The sequence below is a fragment of the Haliotis rufescens genome, unplaced genomic scaffold (genome assembly GCF_023055435.1).
Source record: "Haliotis rufescens isolate VD_foot unplaced genomic scaffold, xgHalRufe1.0.p SCAF_1, whole genome shotgun sequence".
Classification (NCBI taxonomy): domain Eukaryota; kingdom Metazoa; phylum Mollusca; class Gastropoda; order Lepetellida; family Haliotidae; genus Haliotis; species Haliotis rufescens.
This window is the reverse complement of record NW_025963779.1, coordinates 14,092,729-14,109,831: the sequence shown is the minus strand read 5'-3', so window position 1 is coordinate 14,109,831 and position 17,103 is coordinate 14,092,729. Positions and strand designations below refer to the sequence as shown.

Below are 17,103 nucleotides of genomic sequence, written 5' to 3'. Positions count from 1 at the left end.
ATGCACAAGAAGGGATGATATTCATACTATCACACATGCTTGTGAAGGGATAATAATGCACACTATCACATGCACAAGAAGGGATAATAATGCACACTATCACAAGATAATGTACATTATGACATGTACAAGAAGGGTTGATAATGCACACTATCACATGCACATGAACATGATGAAGGGATGATATTCACACTATCACATGTACAAGAAGGGATGATAATGCACACTAACACATGCACATGAACATGATGAAGGGATGATATTCACACTATCACATGTACAAGAAGGGATGATACTGCACACTATCACATGTACAAAAAGGGATGATAATGCACGCTATCACATGTACAAGAAGGGATGGTATTCACACTATCACATGAACATGATGAAGGGATGATATTCACACTATCACATGTACAAGAAGGGATGATATTCACACTATCACATGTACAAGAAGGGATGATATTCACACTATCACATGTACAAGAAGGGATGATATTCACACTATCACATGTACAAGAAGGGATGATATTCACACTATCACATGTACAAGAAGGGATGGTATTCACACTATCACATGTACAAGAAGGGATGATATTCACACTATCACATGTACAAGAAGGGATGATATTCACACTATCACGTACACAAGAAGGAATGATATTCACACTATCACATGCACAAGAAGGGATGATATTCACACTGTCACTTGCACATGAACATGATGAAGGGATGATAATGCACATTTAAAATGTTTGGTGCATTCAGAAAAAAGTAATCCTGAAAGCCAACAGTCTTGTTGATAATCATTATAATTTGATTTTGATACACGTACAGTTTTTTCCAAATTTCTAATGTACTGTCCCAAACACCTCTTAACACATTGGTGGTCCAACAATTATAAGTTGCTTGTAATAATCTTGTAAATGATAGGCTACATATTTATGCAGATCACAAACTTTTAACAACTTCAGATATGATACTACAATATATATCTGAATGATTTGCTTTTTTGGCAAGAAACAAGACAAGTCTCAATCCAAGGGGCCAGGCAGAATTTTTTTGAGAAGGAAATACGTAAATGTAACATGATTGACCTTCTTCACAGTAAGTTTGTTGAAAATGTTTGTGAATTGCAAATCTCAGGTCATGCTAAGGCAAATGTGTGAGAAAGGTGTAATAAATTGACATTCAAGCACTGACACTAAAAAGTGGTTCAGTAAAGTGCCATTTTATAATTTTCAGTTTTTTAACTTGTTCAAAGCCATAAGTCCAGCAATCACAAAATAAAAGGTTATAATCCACAATATATGTATTTTGCCTCACACATCACATTATGTGCAGTTTTGAAAATTAAACATGTACAAAAAAAATTAATACTTACCCATAATAACTACAGCCTCTATACAATTCCGACTATATCATAAACATATGTTTATGAATCGCACAAAAAAAGTGATGATAACAGATGCTAGCAAAAAAGGTGAGCCCCAATGGTGGCCCCAATCACAAACACATGCAAAGGCAAGCCAATGTTAATCGGAAAAAGCTTGGGAACATATTGTACAAGTCAAAATAGGGAGTTGCATTTTTGACACTGATACGTTTTTGACAAGACAACATACAATGTGGTCTTTACTACGCAAAACATTTAACACCTAATTTGAAGTTGTTAGGTAGGAGTAATAAAATCAACCATATATAAACAAAGTACACATGACATGCAAGAATCCAATAGCAAATTGGTAATGCCTATGAATTATGCCAGTGTAGGTTGATGCTCAACACATGTGAGTATTACACATACCAAGAGGTCTCAATTATCAATCAATTTATTCTGAACTTTACCAGGACTACAGGCTGACATTTCTATAGCTACCAAACATTTTGATATCAACTGAATGTTGATATACACATGGGATAACATAGGGATTGTGTCAAAAGGATTTTCCATTATATCTCACAAGTATAGTTAAGTATTTTCTCAAAAGCGTTCTTGCGTAATATGTTCTTCCGCAAATAGCTGCAAGATTTCTGAAGCAGCTTTGAGCAATAATTACTTTTCACTCACTCACTCACTCACTCCAGCTGTATCAAAATGGCCTGGAGGTAAGTCTTCACAAGGCAATCAAATGTTTGTTTGCATATATAAAAAAATCAAATTGTCGAGGTCCAATGCAAATCAGACAGGTCACATAATCTAATATTTCATATTCAATTTTGTCATCTAACACTGGATATCATTTGGATGAGATTGGCAAGTATTACTTTATATTGTATTTTGTAGAAACGATTATCTGTATTCAGATATAAAAAATATCCATAGAAAAAAAACTCTACCCGTTGTAATTCTCATCTTGCACTTATTACCAAAAAGGAGTGTGCATATTTCTGGATTTATGAAAATGCAATTGCCAGAATGCCACATAATTACAAGCACAATCACAATTGCACAGGTTCTTCGTTCATTCTGCCTACACGGGACCAAACTATTTTTGCTGACGATGCAGAAAGTAAGGTCAGCTGGAAATATTAAACTCACAAATCAAAATGTATGGTAAGTGGACAAGAGTTACATAACTGTATAGCAGCATAGAGCTGGAGTGTGTTCTGCACATAAAACATTCCCCATGGAAACATTGTATTAGGTTTATTATGCTTAATAGTTACTTTTGCAATTACCATGTTATCAAAATGAATGCAAGACGTCCCCAGGGCTGCTTGTCATTCCAGATGTGAAAGATATTCCTCAGCAGATAGATTTATACAATGTAACTGGAACATTGAGAGTTATACTGCAATGAAAACTGATGGAAGTAGAATGATGTGGTCAAGATTAGCTGCTAATGATGTCCACATCCATACTCTTCTTTGAATATCTAACTTTCTAGAAAGAAAAAAAACATGAAAAAAGTATGTTTGGTGAACAATTAGATACATTTGGAAATTGACCCAAATATACACTTGATCCTTTTATTCATGATATTTGAAACATATTTTGCTTTCATGTTAAAAATACAATTATCATGCTATCTATTACTGTGTATGTCTTGTTTTCACTTCTTGATAACACAAAGGGTACCTGGAAAGAATTTACGTGAAGATTTATTTACTTGTAGAATTCTTGCCTCATGTTGAACCAAAGATGAAACCGAACAGACCAGCTATTGATAACATGAATCCATGTTGATAATCATTTCCTTGTTATTGTTAGTGCTCATGATGTCAATCACTGGATTGTCTGGTCCAGACTCGATTATTCACAGACCGCCGTCATACAGCTGGAATATTGCTGAGTGCAGCGTTAAACAACCAACTAAACTCAGGGATTAACCATGCTCCTTCATACCATCAAGGGAGTACTTTCTTTATATGTGAAAGACAAGTAGAATTAATACCAAGTGGATTCTTGAAAATTCAAAGGATTTGTTTAAATTTTTGCAATCTCAGAAAAAAACAATTTCACCTTAAAATGTGTTTGTGATGGGCGACACTGGTGGGGCAGGTTACCATCACCTCTTTTGCAAACACCTATTTTATAGTGATTCATAAACATAGTTCATAAATCATAAGTGGAATTGGTACAATGAGCTCTGCTTTTATCGGGGATGTTTTTATGATTATGGAAAGAATTGTTTCTTTTTTTTTTTACTAAATTTTATTTTTTAGTTTGTGCATTCCCAGAAAAAGTAAAGGAATATGTGATTGAAAGAAACTTTGATTTGACCCAAAAAAATTCAAACAAATTAACGGCATTTTTCTTACGGATTTGTTTCAATAATCATTATATTCAAAGGCAGTCACAGGGAGATATACTTTAGTATTTTCTCATGCCTCTGTATCATGTGGGTTTTTTTCAGTTTGGGGGCATAAAAATTCAAGACCATAAAAAGCAGAGAGAGTTCATATTCTGTATAATCTGGACATTACCATATCATTTTCATGGCTATCGTTTGCTATATATTGGAAGTGGAATATGTGATACTTCAGGAACAGTCTGCTATTGTGATGCAGTTGCCAGTTTTATACAGAAAATGTGACCTGATGTACCTGCATTGATAGCATCATTGCCGTCCCAGTTTGTATGTCAGATTTTTGAATATGTATCTTATAAGGTGGAAGTTCATCAGGCAGAATTCATGTTTCCAAGAGTATTCTACACCATAAAAAGTCCACTGATGGCTACATATCTAAGAACGAACCCTGCATCTCATAATGCATAACACATTGTACTATATTATGTTGATCATTTTCATCCCAGAGCATAATGAGGCACTAAGGGGTGTGTGTGTGTGTTGTAATTGCCAGGGCACATTATTGTATTTGGATTATAACAGAAATGATTGTAACATGATGGCAGGCAGTGGAAGGAATGCATGCAGAAGTGGTAGTGGCTGAAATATGGGTTAACATGGTTAAGGATTTATTGATTTTTGGACGAGAGACATAGGTCGAGGATGGAGGGCTGTGTGGGACAAACCAATCAGTCATAAAACAACGGCATTCTTCCTTGTGGGTGTGAGACTGCATGGTAAAATTACCCTTACTCACCCTTCATTGCGGGTGTGAGACTGCATGGTAAAATTACCCTGAGTCACCCTTCATTGCGGGTGTGAGACTGCATGGTAAAATTACCCTTAGTCACCCTTCCTTGTGGGTGTGAGACTGCATGGTAAAATTACCCTAAGTCACCCTTCATTGTGGGTGTGAGACTGCATGGTAAAATTACCCTAAGTCACCCTTCATTGTGGGTGTGAGACTGCATGGTAAAATTACCCTTAGTCACCCTTCATTGTGGGTGTGAGACTGCATGGTAAAATTACCCTTAGTCACCCTTCATTGTGGGTGTGAGACTGCATGGTAAAATTACCCTTAGTCACCCTTCCTTGTGGGTGTGAGACTGCATGGTAAAATTACCCTTAGTCACCCTTCCTTGTGGGTGTGAGACTGCATGGTAAAATTACCCTAAGTCACCCTTCATTGCGGGTGTGAGACTGCATGGTAAAATTACCCTTAGTCACCCTTCCTTGTGGGTGTGAGACTGCATGGTAAAATTACCCTTAGTCACCCTTCCTTGTGGGTGTGAGACTGCATGGTAAAATTACCCTTAGTCACCCTTCCTTGTGGGTGTGAGACTGCATGGTAAAATTACCCTTAGTCACCCTTCATTGCGGGTGTGAGACTGCATGGTAAAATTACCCTTAGTCACCCTTCATTGCGGGTGTGAGACTGCATGGTAAAATTACCCTAAGTCACCCTTCATTGTGGGTGTGAGACTGCATGGTAAAATTACCCTTAGTCACCCTTCATTGTGGGTGTGAGACTGCATGGTAAAATTACCCTAAGTCACCCTTCATTGTGGGTGTGAGACTGCATGGTAAAATTACCCTTAGTCACCCTTCCTTGTGGGTGTGAGACTGCATGGTAAAATTACCCTAAGTCACCCTTCATTGTGGGTGTGAGACTGCATGGTAAAATTACCCTAAGTCACCCTTCATTGTGGGTGTGAGACTGCATGGTAAAATTACCCTTAGTCACCCTTCCTTGTGGGTGTGAGACTGCATGGTAAAATTACCCTTAGTCACCCTTCCTTGTGGGTGTGAGACTGCATGTATTCACTTGAAAAAACAACAACGGCATCATTCATTATGAGTGTGAGACTGCATGTTCAATATCCACTTGGAAAAAAAGCAACGGCATCCTTCATTGTGGGGGTGAGATTTCATGTTGAATAACCACTTGGAAAAAAACAAGAGCATCCTTCGTTGTGGGGGTGAGAATGCATGTTGAATAAACACTTGAGAAAAAAAACAGAGCATCCTTCGTTGTGGGGGTGAGATTTCATGTTGAATAACCACTTGGAAAAAAACAAGAGCATCCTTCGTTGTGGGGGTGAGATTTCATGTTGAATAAACACTTGGGGAAAAAAACAAGAGCATCCTTCGTTGTGGGGGTGAGAATGCATGTTGAATAAACACTTGGAAAAAAAGCAACAGTATCCTTCGTTGTGGGGGTGAGATTTCATGTTGAATAAACACTTGGAAAAAAAAAAAAATGGCATCCTTCATTATGGATGTGAGACTGCATGGTAAATAACCAATTGGTAAAAAAAAGACATCTTTCATTTGCTGGTGTGAGACTGCATGGCAACAAACTACTTGGTCTCAAAAAAAGGCATTCTTCATTGTGGGTGTAGCAGCAATCCATGCTGTCATAAAACAAGGATGTGTGAGGAAAGCATCTCTACAAGCATATTACAGCACCTTAGACATTGTCGTCCATGCTCCATCCACTCGATCAATGCACTTCATTGTGGGTGTGGTAACAAACACTAAACAATGGTACACATTGTTCTTGACGTTATTCTGTGTCTGTAAGACATTATGCTTTGTCTTATAGCTTGGACATTTTTTAGAGTTATGATTCTTTATTTTACAAACTTTCCATTTATGACATAAAAGCGGCTTCTTTTTTGGTGTTATTTTGTGTTAGACATAACCACAAACACCACATATGTATCCCGCACATAGGTGTCTTGTGATGATCTTGTATGAACATTGTGACTAATGTCTATCAAGTCCATGGTGTCATTATGCATATCTGTTTGTTGAGCATCGTACATTACTCTCTCTCCCCTCCACAGAAAACAAACCACTATCTAATGATTGTGCAGTAATTGTAAAGATGCTTGTATGTTAAATTTGTATTGTCAGAGACCCCTTTTTCATGCAAATTTGCATCTCTGATTTGGCTCAAGTGGAATAATTACTCGTCCGTGCCCGACAAGAGTGTCATGAAATATGTAGTCGCTCGGTCCATGTTTTCCAGGCAATCAATAGTTGTATGTGTAGCGGTATATGGTGAGGCAGGGGCAGCTTATTCTCAGCGTAGCTGAAACATCCAATATACATGAGTCTTCATCTTGCGATGTGCTAGACTACACTGCCAGTGAAGTTATATAATGACATTTTCTCACTTGGGCCATAAGCAACAGAATACAACCACGATCGTCAGTGCAAAATCGAACACACTTGACAAAGATTTGTAAAGACTTGTTTCCAACAATATATCACAAATCATTTCAGCTTGAGGGAAAAAGAATATACAGTCACGTGTGAAACTTTGATTTTTTTTGCAGTGGGAGTCATGCAGTTATCAGTTAGGGCAATAGATCTTTGTGTCCCTTGGAAGATGTGGGTGTGCGATTTATCATGAGAGTTTTAGTGCACCATGTATATTTGTATGACAATGATTTAGATGTCTGGGGATTTAGAAGTGAAAAACATTTCAGTTGCAGTAAACATGGATGCAATTAACTTACTGGTAGTGATATAGGGGATGCTACAACTGCATTTTAGAGATCTCATCTGAAACCACTGGGTTCATGAATCTGAAGTCGATGTGTAAGATTGCCAGCATTTAGAAGAGCTCCAATTTTAAACATGGTGAATTATGAACAGTTGTCATGTTGGAATGTTAATAAGGCTTTTAATCATGTATCAATTTAGAGAAAAGCCCTTTATGTTTTTGATTAAGAACCTTTAAACTGTGTTTTTTCCCAAATATGCTGCCCCAGTTTGATGAAAGAACAATTTCTGTAAAACCAAATGTGCTACTATTACTTTGTCACAATGACCTGCTATATCATACTTATATAAGGAAACGTCATCAAAATTATTACCTTACTCTCATTTAGAAAAATGCTAATAAATGTTTTCTTAGAAAGCCTATACCCAGCCATGAAAATTATGTTAATGGTTACATTAGGGTAAGATATATGGATGAAATCATTCTTTTTTTTACAATTACATGTAGCATGATTTGGAGCAATGTTTTGGTATTAAGCAAAGTGTTCATCCATACTACCTCCCCGTACTTAGTACTCCAACTTCTAAATGACTCGCAATGAAAATAATAAATAGCGTTTGACAACATTGGTATTGACATTTTGGTTTTGCCAAAATATTCAGATGGTTTTCAGCATTATATATGTTTTTATACAAGGCAATTTAATCAATGGGCAAACTTATGCTGTGACACAAACTTATTAGGTGAATCTTATGATTCTGCAATTTCTACATCTCAGCGATAGAAACTAACATTTTTAATCCACTAGTACTTATAATGATAACATATAGCAAAACCCCTTAAAAATGGCAAATGTTTACTAGTCCTTATGATTCCTTAACAATTGGGCAATTTGGCAAGGACTGTAGGACTATTGCCAATTTCTACCGCTGCATCTTTTCTGTTTGTTCTGACTTTATAAAGCATCTTGGACAAATTTCTGATCTAATTCTAAACATGGGTCCTGGCAGCCATTTTGAAAGCATCCTTTGACTCCATTACTGAACCTTTTGGTCATGGATCAATGTGAAATCTGATTATTTAATTATATGATAAAAATAGAATCCTGGACCACTATATAACTATCTGGCATCTGTTCATGTACTGTTCATATTTTGGATGTCTCTTTTGAAACTACAGAGGCTATGAAGCTGAAACCTTCTATGAGTGAATCCAGCAGTAGTGTCATTAAAACCCGTTACTCATTGGCATCATAGTGGCCATATTGAAAAATGTTATTACTGCTCTTCACATGACTATTTATGACGATATGGATGAGTGATTGCACTGATTTGGTACATAATAAACAGGCATAAATGTATCAAATTGATTTGTACCCTGACTTTGAGGGTGACTGATTAATCTGTCTACTGAAAGCTGTGCATTTGTCATGTATATTTTGAGTGATTGACAAAATGTTATGTTCGACTGTTAAAATCTTTATAAGAAATAACAATTTGATTAACAAAGTTGCAAATATTTAAAAAAAGGAAGATAAGATACTGAGCTGCTATCTTTAAGAATGTAACTTTATTCTTGAAATGTTCAGGCAATTTGAGAATTTAATACTTTGAAATACATATTTCTAGCATGCATGGAGATCTAACAATACTTGACGAGGTAGGGCATACTGCAGCAATTATGGCACACTTTACAGCACATCAGTAGAACTACATAATGAGTGAGTGAGTATTTAGCAATATTCCAGCAATATCACGGCAGAGGACACCAGAAATGGGCTTCACTCATTGTACCCATGTCGGGAATCGAACCCGGGTCTTCGGCGTGGCGAGCGAACGCCCTAACCACGAGGCTACCCGACCGCCCCAGAACTACATAATGAATCTGATGATTACAACAAGAGTCTTTCTAGTACATAATGCTTTTAAATATTTCATCTTTGCAAAACAGAACCATTAAATCTAGGTATGATATCAACAACATATCATCACACCCCTATTGGTCACAGGTGCCAACACTAAGAGGTTTTATTACTTCACTCCAGTTGGTGATGGTGAAATGGGGTTTAACATCGCGTCCAAGATTATTGCACTTATATAGCGACGTGCATGTACGTGTGTGTGTTTGTGTGGCTGCTTGTACTAGTCCGGACTGATGCCGATTTATAGTGCTAGCTCACTGAGATACCATGCCGCAGTTTAACATGAATATCCCACTCAGACACAGTATACTGACTCCGAGCCGACCAGTCCTTGTTTTAGCCCCTTAATGCCGAGGGCCAGACAGGGTAACAACAAGTACCATCTTTTAACGTCTTTTGGTATGACATGGCCGGGGGTCAAACCCCTGGACCTTCCGCTCTCCGGGCGGACACTCTACCACAAGACCACGGAGGCGGTCCACTCAAGTTGGAGTGGTATTTGCAGTCAAGTAGGTCATTGTGACTAAAGGATGTGTTTCTAGTCTCATAAACTGATGTAGTTAACAGGAATAAAATGGCAGTACAAGGACAGATTCATGTTGGGGCCACTCTAGCAGTAGAGAAAGATATTTACAACAGCTTCATTTAAAGTTTTTGTGTCTTATCGGTCTCTGAAGGAACTGTTATTCTGGCACAAGTTGATTTAGAGATTGTATTATATTATGGTGACAACTTATTAAGTGTCATATTATGGAGACAACTTAGTTAGAAGTAATTTTTAGTAAATCAATGTGTCATTTGCCTAGGAATCCTGACAGATGTAATTCAGTAGTGCTTTTACAACTCGTGGTAGTGATACAACTAGCTATGCTTTTGTTTCAGTACATTATTTCTGTGATATTTAATACATTGTCCACTTTGGAAATGAAATGAACAGATACTGTGGCAAATATATGAGCAATGGGTCAGTAAATCAATACAACACAGGGCGGTTTCTGACTAGAAACTATTGATTGCCATTTTAGATTCCAGAGCAACATGATAAATATATTCAATGTCTGTCATGTTCATGACCCTTAGTTTTTGAATTTGTATATGTAGTGTTAACACCAATTTGCTTGACATTATCATACATTTGCAAGTTCTTATTTAGACTAGATTTGGAGGTACTGTGGAAATACCCTCAATCCATGTTCAATGTTTATCATCAAATTTTTGAAGGAAATGTGAAAAAGTGTGTATTGTATTAACAAAAAAGGTAATTGATACTGTTTTCAGTTGTGAATCATGGGAATATTATTTCTATAGAACAATGATTTTATTATTAATATGTTTTTGCGTGTGTCACAAATGCAGCTATGAACCTGAACCAGTATTTAGAATAGAATCCAATGCTGGCCAGGGTTTCAGTCATGCCTAGAGCTCACTGTTGTGATGTGATCGTATGAATGTTAACTCTATACAATAAAATGGTTGCTCTGGATGCAAGATCCTCTGGGAATAGGAGATGGCAAATGTGAAAAATGTTTATTGATTAGCCAATGTGGATGATGTCTGTAATATTGTAATGATATACTGAGATCATCATCAGTTGGCATGGAGTGTTTGGAGCCAGTTTGTTAATCTACTGTGAGTCGGCATTAGAATTTAGAACCAACTATTGTCCGAATATTGTAGCAGACATGTGAGGGAAAATATTGATTTAATGGATCTGGTATATTTGATATGTTGAAACTGGTGAATAGAATTACATCTAAACATATGTTACATATTAGTTTTGTAGGTAGGGAAGATATACCAATGAACATACATTGCTCAAGGGTTTGAACCATGCACACATTTAAATTTGCTCAAACTGGGCTAATAATGTCACATGTTTGTCAAATTTGAATCTAAATATCTGGTATTCTAGTTATATCACGGCATGTCAGCTTAATGTGGGAGGAATGTCTGATGTGATGTAGATCTCAGAAGATGGGCATAGTGCTTACAATCCTAGATACATATTCGGGGCTCACCAGGATTCGAACCCACAATCACAGGTTTCTGGTTTGAGGTTTGCCAAAGGGATGCAACTCTGTACATCGAATTGTTGTGCCTTAGACGATTGGGCAACCTGAGCCCCCTTTTGACAGAGAGTCTGGCTTTTGTGATCTCAGTGTATTTAACATATGATTTGTTTTGTTGGCAATCATATCAATGACACAAGTTAGATCACGGAAATGACTCATCCAGGTGATCAAAAACTATTTGTAAGACGAAAAGATGCCAGTTTTCACTCTTCGTAAAAAAATGCTGCAATGGCCGGTTAGATTAACTTTTATTCAGAGCAACATGACATCTTAACCTTTTTTCTGCAATGTAATCTCATCTATTTGTCCACAGACAAATGCAGGATGACTTTGAGAACTATCAGCAATCGGTGAAAAAACTAACAGAGGAAACAAGGAAGATCCCACTCCAGGATGAAGGTGCTGTCTGCCAGATCTGCCATAAGACCAAGTTTGCAGATGGTGTTGGGCACAGCTGCCACTACTGCCATCTCAAGTCATGTGCCCGATGTGGGGGTAGGATGGCGCTACGCTCAAACAAGGTGAGCATCTACCTTCATTATCTGTGCAGTTCTCTGGAATACTTTCGTCCAATGAATGGTCACATATTTGTTTGTTTTTCTTTCTATTACTTCTGAAATGATGTGCTGCATTTTGCATATTGTAGATCAAGGTGAGCCCCCTAATGCAAGTATGTGCAGGTTTTTCTGTATTTCTTTCATAATTGATTTTTCTCTCATTCAGAGGTGCCATATACAATTTATTTTCTTTACTTCAGATTTTGAAATTTTGTGCTGCATTTGCGTAATGTGATGATTTCTTTGGAAAGAGATCTTCAAATTGTTCAAGGATCCAATGTCAGAACTCTAGAAATTTGATTAAATATAACTAATATTTTTCCATCACATCCTCTTTCAAAAGGTAGTTTAAGATAGATGTGTCAGATTCAGGAACAGATTTGCATAATCTTTTTTGCAGAATTTTTTTAACTTTATGCATTGTACTGCCAATAACGTTCTGATCTGAGTGACATTGCTGTCAGAACTTTCATATTATTTAATTAGAATCACTATAGATAGAGATTTGCCGATGTTGCAAAAGAGAGCTCAACAACTGGCACCCTGTTATCTGACACGTCCATGTCTCCCCACGAAGAGCGTTGAGTGCTGCTGAATATACATAATGCCCTTCTAGCTGAGTACCACCATCTTAGTCCAGTGTTCTCACAGATGTCATCTACATCCTCTGAATGTCTCTAACACAGGACCTTTTAAAATGTGGATCCAGAAGAGCTTGATGTTGAAAAGTCTTGCGATGATGGAGGTAGTTTCAGTTGGAATGCTGATACAGATGCACTGGCATTGAATCTTCACTTGAAGCTAGTGTACTGTTTGTTGACGAGTACCAAGGTTTCGGTGACAGCATGTCCACATTGTGCTAGCACAGGCGCAAGAGCTTGTCTTGGCAAGGTCCAGTGCAGCCGAGTCAGGAGTGGGAGGGAGGGATTGAGGGAGAAAGGGCAATGGCAGATTCCTGGTGCACGCTTACTAAGAAAGCTGGACGATCAATAAATCCATATGACCGTAGGATTGTAGACTGGTTCCAGATAACTCAGTCCCTTCTCCATGCAAGCATCGCTTTCACACTGGGAAATGCTGCTGCAGCTATGTTAGCATCATTTGGTCAGACTTTGCAGGTTTTTCCTTACAATTGTAAGGCCCTTCTGCTGGAGACTACCGGTATATGCATTTCAAAATGTCAGCATCTCATGGGAATATTGAGTGACAGTGCAATATGCCAGTCTTTTCTTTTTATGTTGGTATTCCACACTATTGTATTGTAAAATAAGGACTGTAAGCCTTTTTGTATTCCTCAAACTGTCCGTTTTGGGTCACAATATACCCAAATAAAAGTACTCTAGGCTTTTTTCTGAGAAAAGTGTTTTATGTGAATCATGAATAGGCCAATCAATTGAAAAACATTTCAATTATGGATATATACTTTTAGAAACAAAATGTGAATAGATATAAAAAGACTATTCAAATTATTCTGTGAGGTAATTGATTTCAAAGTGTGATCAGTAAAACTGCTCCCAATCACCCAGCCAGGCTGAAGCACTCGGGGGAGATAACATTCAAAGAAGTATGTTTCATTATTCAGCTGTGCCAACAAAGTGTGACTGTTTAGTACCCACCAAGCAATACATCTCATTGCTTGACCTAACTGTGTCACCCAACCAGGGTGTGATGTATAGGAGCTATTGATTTCTTGAAAGACACTCTGATGCTTTCATTGTTTATATACTACGGCGCCATCAAAAACATGTATCTGTCACTGCACACTCTAGATAAATATCTTGCAATTAATGATGGACTATTAAATTGGATATAAATCATGAATTTCGTTTCATTTGGTAATTGTTGATGCTATATTTGTTTTAACACAGTTGCTGGATCTTGGATAATTAAGTTTGGTGACAAATAGAGACTGGTCATTTGTAAGTGACATCTGTCATGATATTCTTCAGATCATGTCATATAGCCAGTTTAGTTTTGGACTAAATAAATTGCAAGCAGTTCTGTGGCATTTGATTGGCTAACCAAGCAATGTTTCTATAAACTAAATAATGCCATGCCCACTAACAACTACTGTTTCCTGATTGGCTAACCAAGCAATGTTTCTATAAACTAAATAATGCCATGCCCACTAACAACATCTGTTTCCTGATTGGCTGATGATAGATTCGGCAGGATTTCTGTTGCATTATTGCAACGATGTTATTGAAAAGATGTCACTGATTTTGTACTGTTGTCTACAGATGTTTCTGTTTATATTATTAAATAAGCAGCATGTGAAGTTATTATTGTTGACATATTTATTTATACGAATTGACTTAAGGGGTATTTGCGTTTAATAGTTTAGATGTAATAACTGGTGTGCACACTTTGTGTAAATCTGCTACGTTGATGTACATAGATTGCACACCATTTTTTATAAAAAAAATTATCTCCATAAACGCAATTTTTTTTATTGCACTCAATTCAAATATAGATCAGTTAAGTTTGTTATTGGTTTATTTTCCAATAGGTTTTTGTCCTATTATCATACTTATACTCATGATTATTATACTAATGTGTCACCAAGTTTTGTCGAGATTAAAAACAAACGGAGAGAAGCAAACAACAGGATTCCTCATTAATATTTGTTTGACAAAAGTCACCACCCAGCTTCTTGTTGTTATTGTTAAGGTAACAGATGGCTTAGCTGTAAACTGAGTCATAGCAGGACTATATAATACTGACTGTGGAATGTTCTAACCTGACGGCATTGATAGATTGTGTATCTCTAGTGTATCTCCAGTATCCACCCAACTTTTACAGCCAAGTTTAGTACACCACCACCTAGAAATGTAAATGCTGGTAGCTATTCCAGTGAAACTTGTTACTCTTTGCCATTGACAAAGAGACAGAAAAGCAATTGAAGCAATGTCTGCAATTCTGTGCAGTTCGAGATGTGATGCAGCAGAATTTATGTTGACCTTATGTAGATACTATTTGGGGTAAATAGCTGGCTCACTTGCTCTGTCTGTCTCCTGTGAGGTGAGGTGAGGTGAAATTGGGTTTAACGCCGCGTCCAAGATTATTGCACTTATATAGCGACGTGCATGCACGTGTGTGTGTGTGTGTGGCTGCTTGTACTAGTCCGGACTGATGCCGATTTATAGTGCTAGCTCACTGAGATACCATGCCGCAGTTTAACATGAATACCCCACTCAGACACAGTATACTGACTCCGAGCCGACCAGTCCTTGTTTTAGCCCCTTAATGCCGAGCGCCAGACAGGGTAACAACAAGTACCATCTTTTAACGTCTTTTTGTATGACGCGGCCCGGGATCGAACCCTGGACCTTCCATTCTCCGGGCGGACGCTCTACCACAAGACCACGGAGGCGGTCTGTCTCCTGTGACACTGGTATGACTGGTGTTGATGACAGAGCCGGGGATATAATACCTCGCTCTGTTAGTGTACAGAGTTAGCTTTGTTGATTAGTATTGATCATTGAGACTGTTAATTAGTATTGATTGTTGCGACTTCATAAGTATTTATGGATCACTCTTTGGTATAGCATGCTGTTCTGTCTTATCCTTTATGGCTCACAGTTACCGGTAGTCACATTGCAAGGCAATAATCAGTCATCTCAGTTCCACTTGGCAACCCACAATCTTCATAGTCATCCATGTCATTCTGGATGAAGGGTTTGAAGATTTTAGGGGCTTTTCTTTGCCACAAACAATAGTATTGGAACAACAGTAAAAGGAGCTTCACTTTGACTGCTAATAATTAGTCACTTGGATGCTGAGCATCCAGGGGTTAACAGTTAAGTAAGACATCCGCAAATTATTGATCATTATACATTAAAGTCACATCTGTGAAGAAAACAGTTTACAGGTGTGAAATGTTCTTTATGTCCTTTGTCCCTTTGCCTGAATTTGACTTTTGCCACTAGATAGCCCCAACATGATGAACATGGTTATTTTCGACAGAGAGGGCATTGTGAAATACACAGTGCTGTTTCACAAACACACTAAAGCAAACTACTAACAAGGATGACATAATTTGGTGATGCTTGTATCTGCTAAGCATATTTTTACTGGAACATCTATTTTGATTAGTCCAACCAGATGTTGCCAGTGGTATTGATGCAGCTGAAAGTGTTCATAAAACACATTCTTAATAGGATGAGTTGCATTGTCCTGTTGTCGAGCCTGAGTGGCTACTTATGATGGCAGCTGTCATTGTTATCTGTAACCACTGACGAGGGGTGCAGCAGGGCTAGAAGTGAAGACACACACACACCCCACTAACACACACACACACACACACCACACACACACACGCACGCACGCACGCGCGCGCCACATACACACATCACCACACAAACACACACATACATACACACATCACCACACACACACCACACCACACTAACACACACACACAAACACACATCACCACACACACACACACACACACACACTCACACTCACACACATACACACACACACACACACACACACACACACACACACACACACACACACACACAGGTGGCTTTCAGTCTTGGCAAAATTGTCCAAGAACCTAGGATGTTCCTCATTTACCAGCTTAACATGTACCTATATCTGTCACCTACCTTTTCAGATTACTTGCTGACCAGTTCCTGTGTTTGATGATTAATGCCTATATTTGAATATATAGCTAAAATGTATCATTTTCTTGATAGAAATAATGATTATACATATTTTTCAATATCAATGGGCATGGTATTTTCAGCCTGGCGTATTTGCCGCAGGTGCCAGTGCAACGGCAGAACCCAAGGTAAAAGGTCAAGGTCCTTTATGTTGTATAATGCACCTGCGTCATAGGCTGAATGTTAGATTATAATGAAGCTATGGTTTGGTTAGTGTTCAATACTGTGGACATATGATGACCTAAACAGGACATCAGAAATCAGAATATGTCCGCCTCCTAGGGTAATGTGGGATTCATGTGTTGGGGTGTTTGTAAGGATAATAGGAATCTGTAATGATACCAAAATGGTCATAAGATACAATTCAGTTAAAATCTCACTGTTGAGTAATGCATTTTCGGTTTGATGTTGAGAAACATTTTACAGAATTTGTAACTAAGAGAAATATTTCTCGTCACTAATCAACAGAATTAACATCAGATTTCTCCTCACTTATCAACAGAATGAAAATCAGAGACTAGAATGTATATATTTGTTATACCAAACAGAGGTACAATTTTAAACCAGTGCGA

The 17,103-nt window shown here is 37.8% G+C and overlaps 1 protein-coding gene across 10 annotated transcripts in view; it reads left to right on the top strand.

The window, feature by feature from the left end:
• Window positions 1-17,103, top strand: part of LOC124148564 (regulating synaptic membrane exocytosis protein 2-like) — an 84,373-nt gene that overhangs the window by 11,652 nt on the left and 55,618 nt on the right. For 7 of the 10 annotated variants that reach the window (XM_046519730.2, XM_046519784.2, XM_046519722.2 and 4 more), the window contains exons 2-3: window positions 11,615-11,822; window positions 16,615-16,659. In XM_046519730.2, coding sequence (XP_046375686.1) covers window positions 11,615-11,822; window positions 16,615-16,659 — 253 coding nt within the window. The remainder of the gene's footprint in view (window positions 1-11,614; window positions 11,823-16,614; window positions 16,660-17,103) is intronic. The other 3 variants (XM_046519797.2, XM_046519747.2, XM_046519738.2) reach the window with 1 other exon arrangement.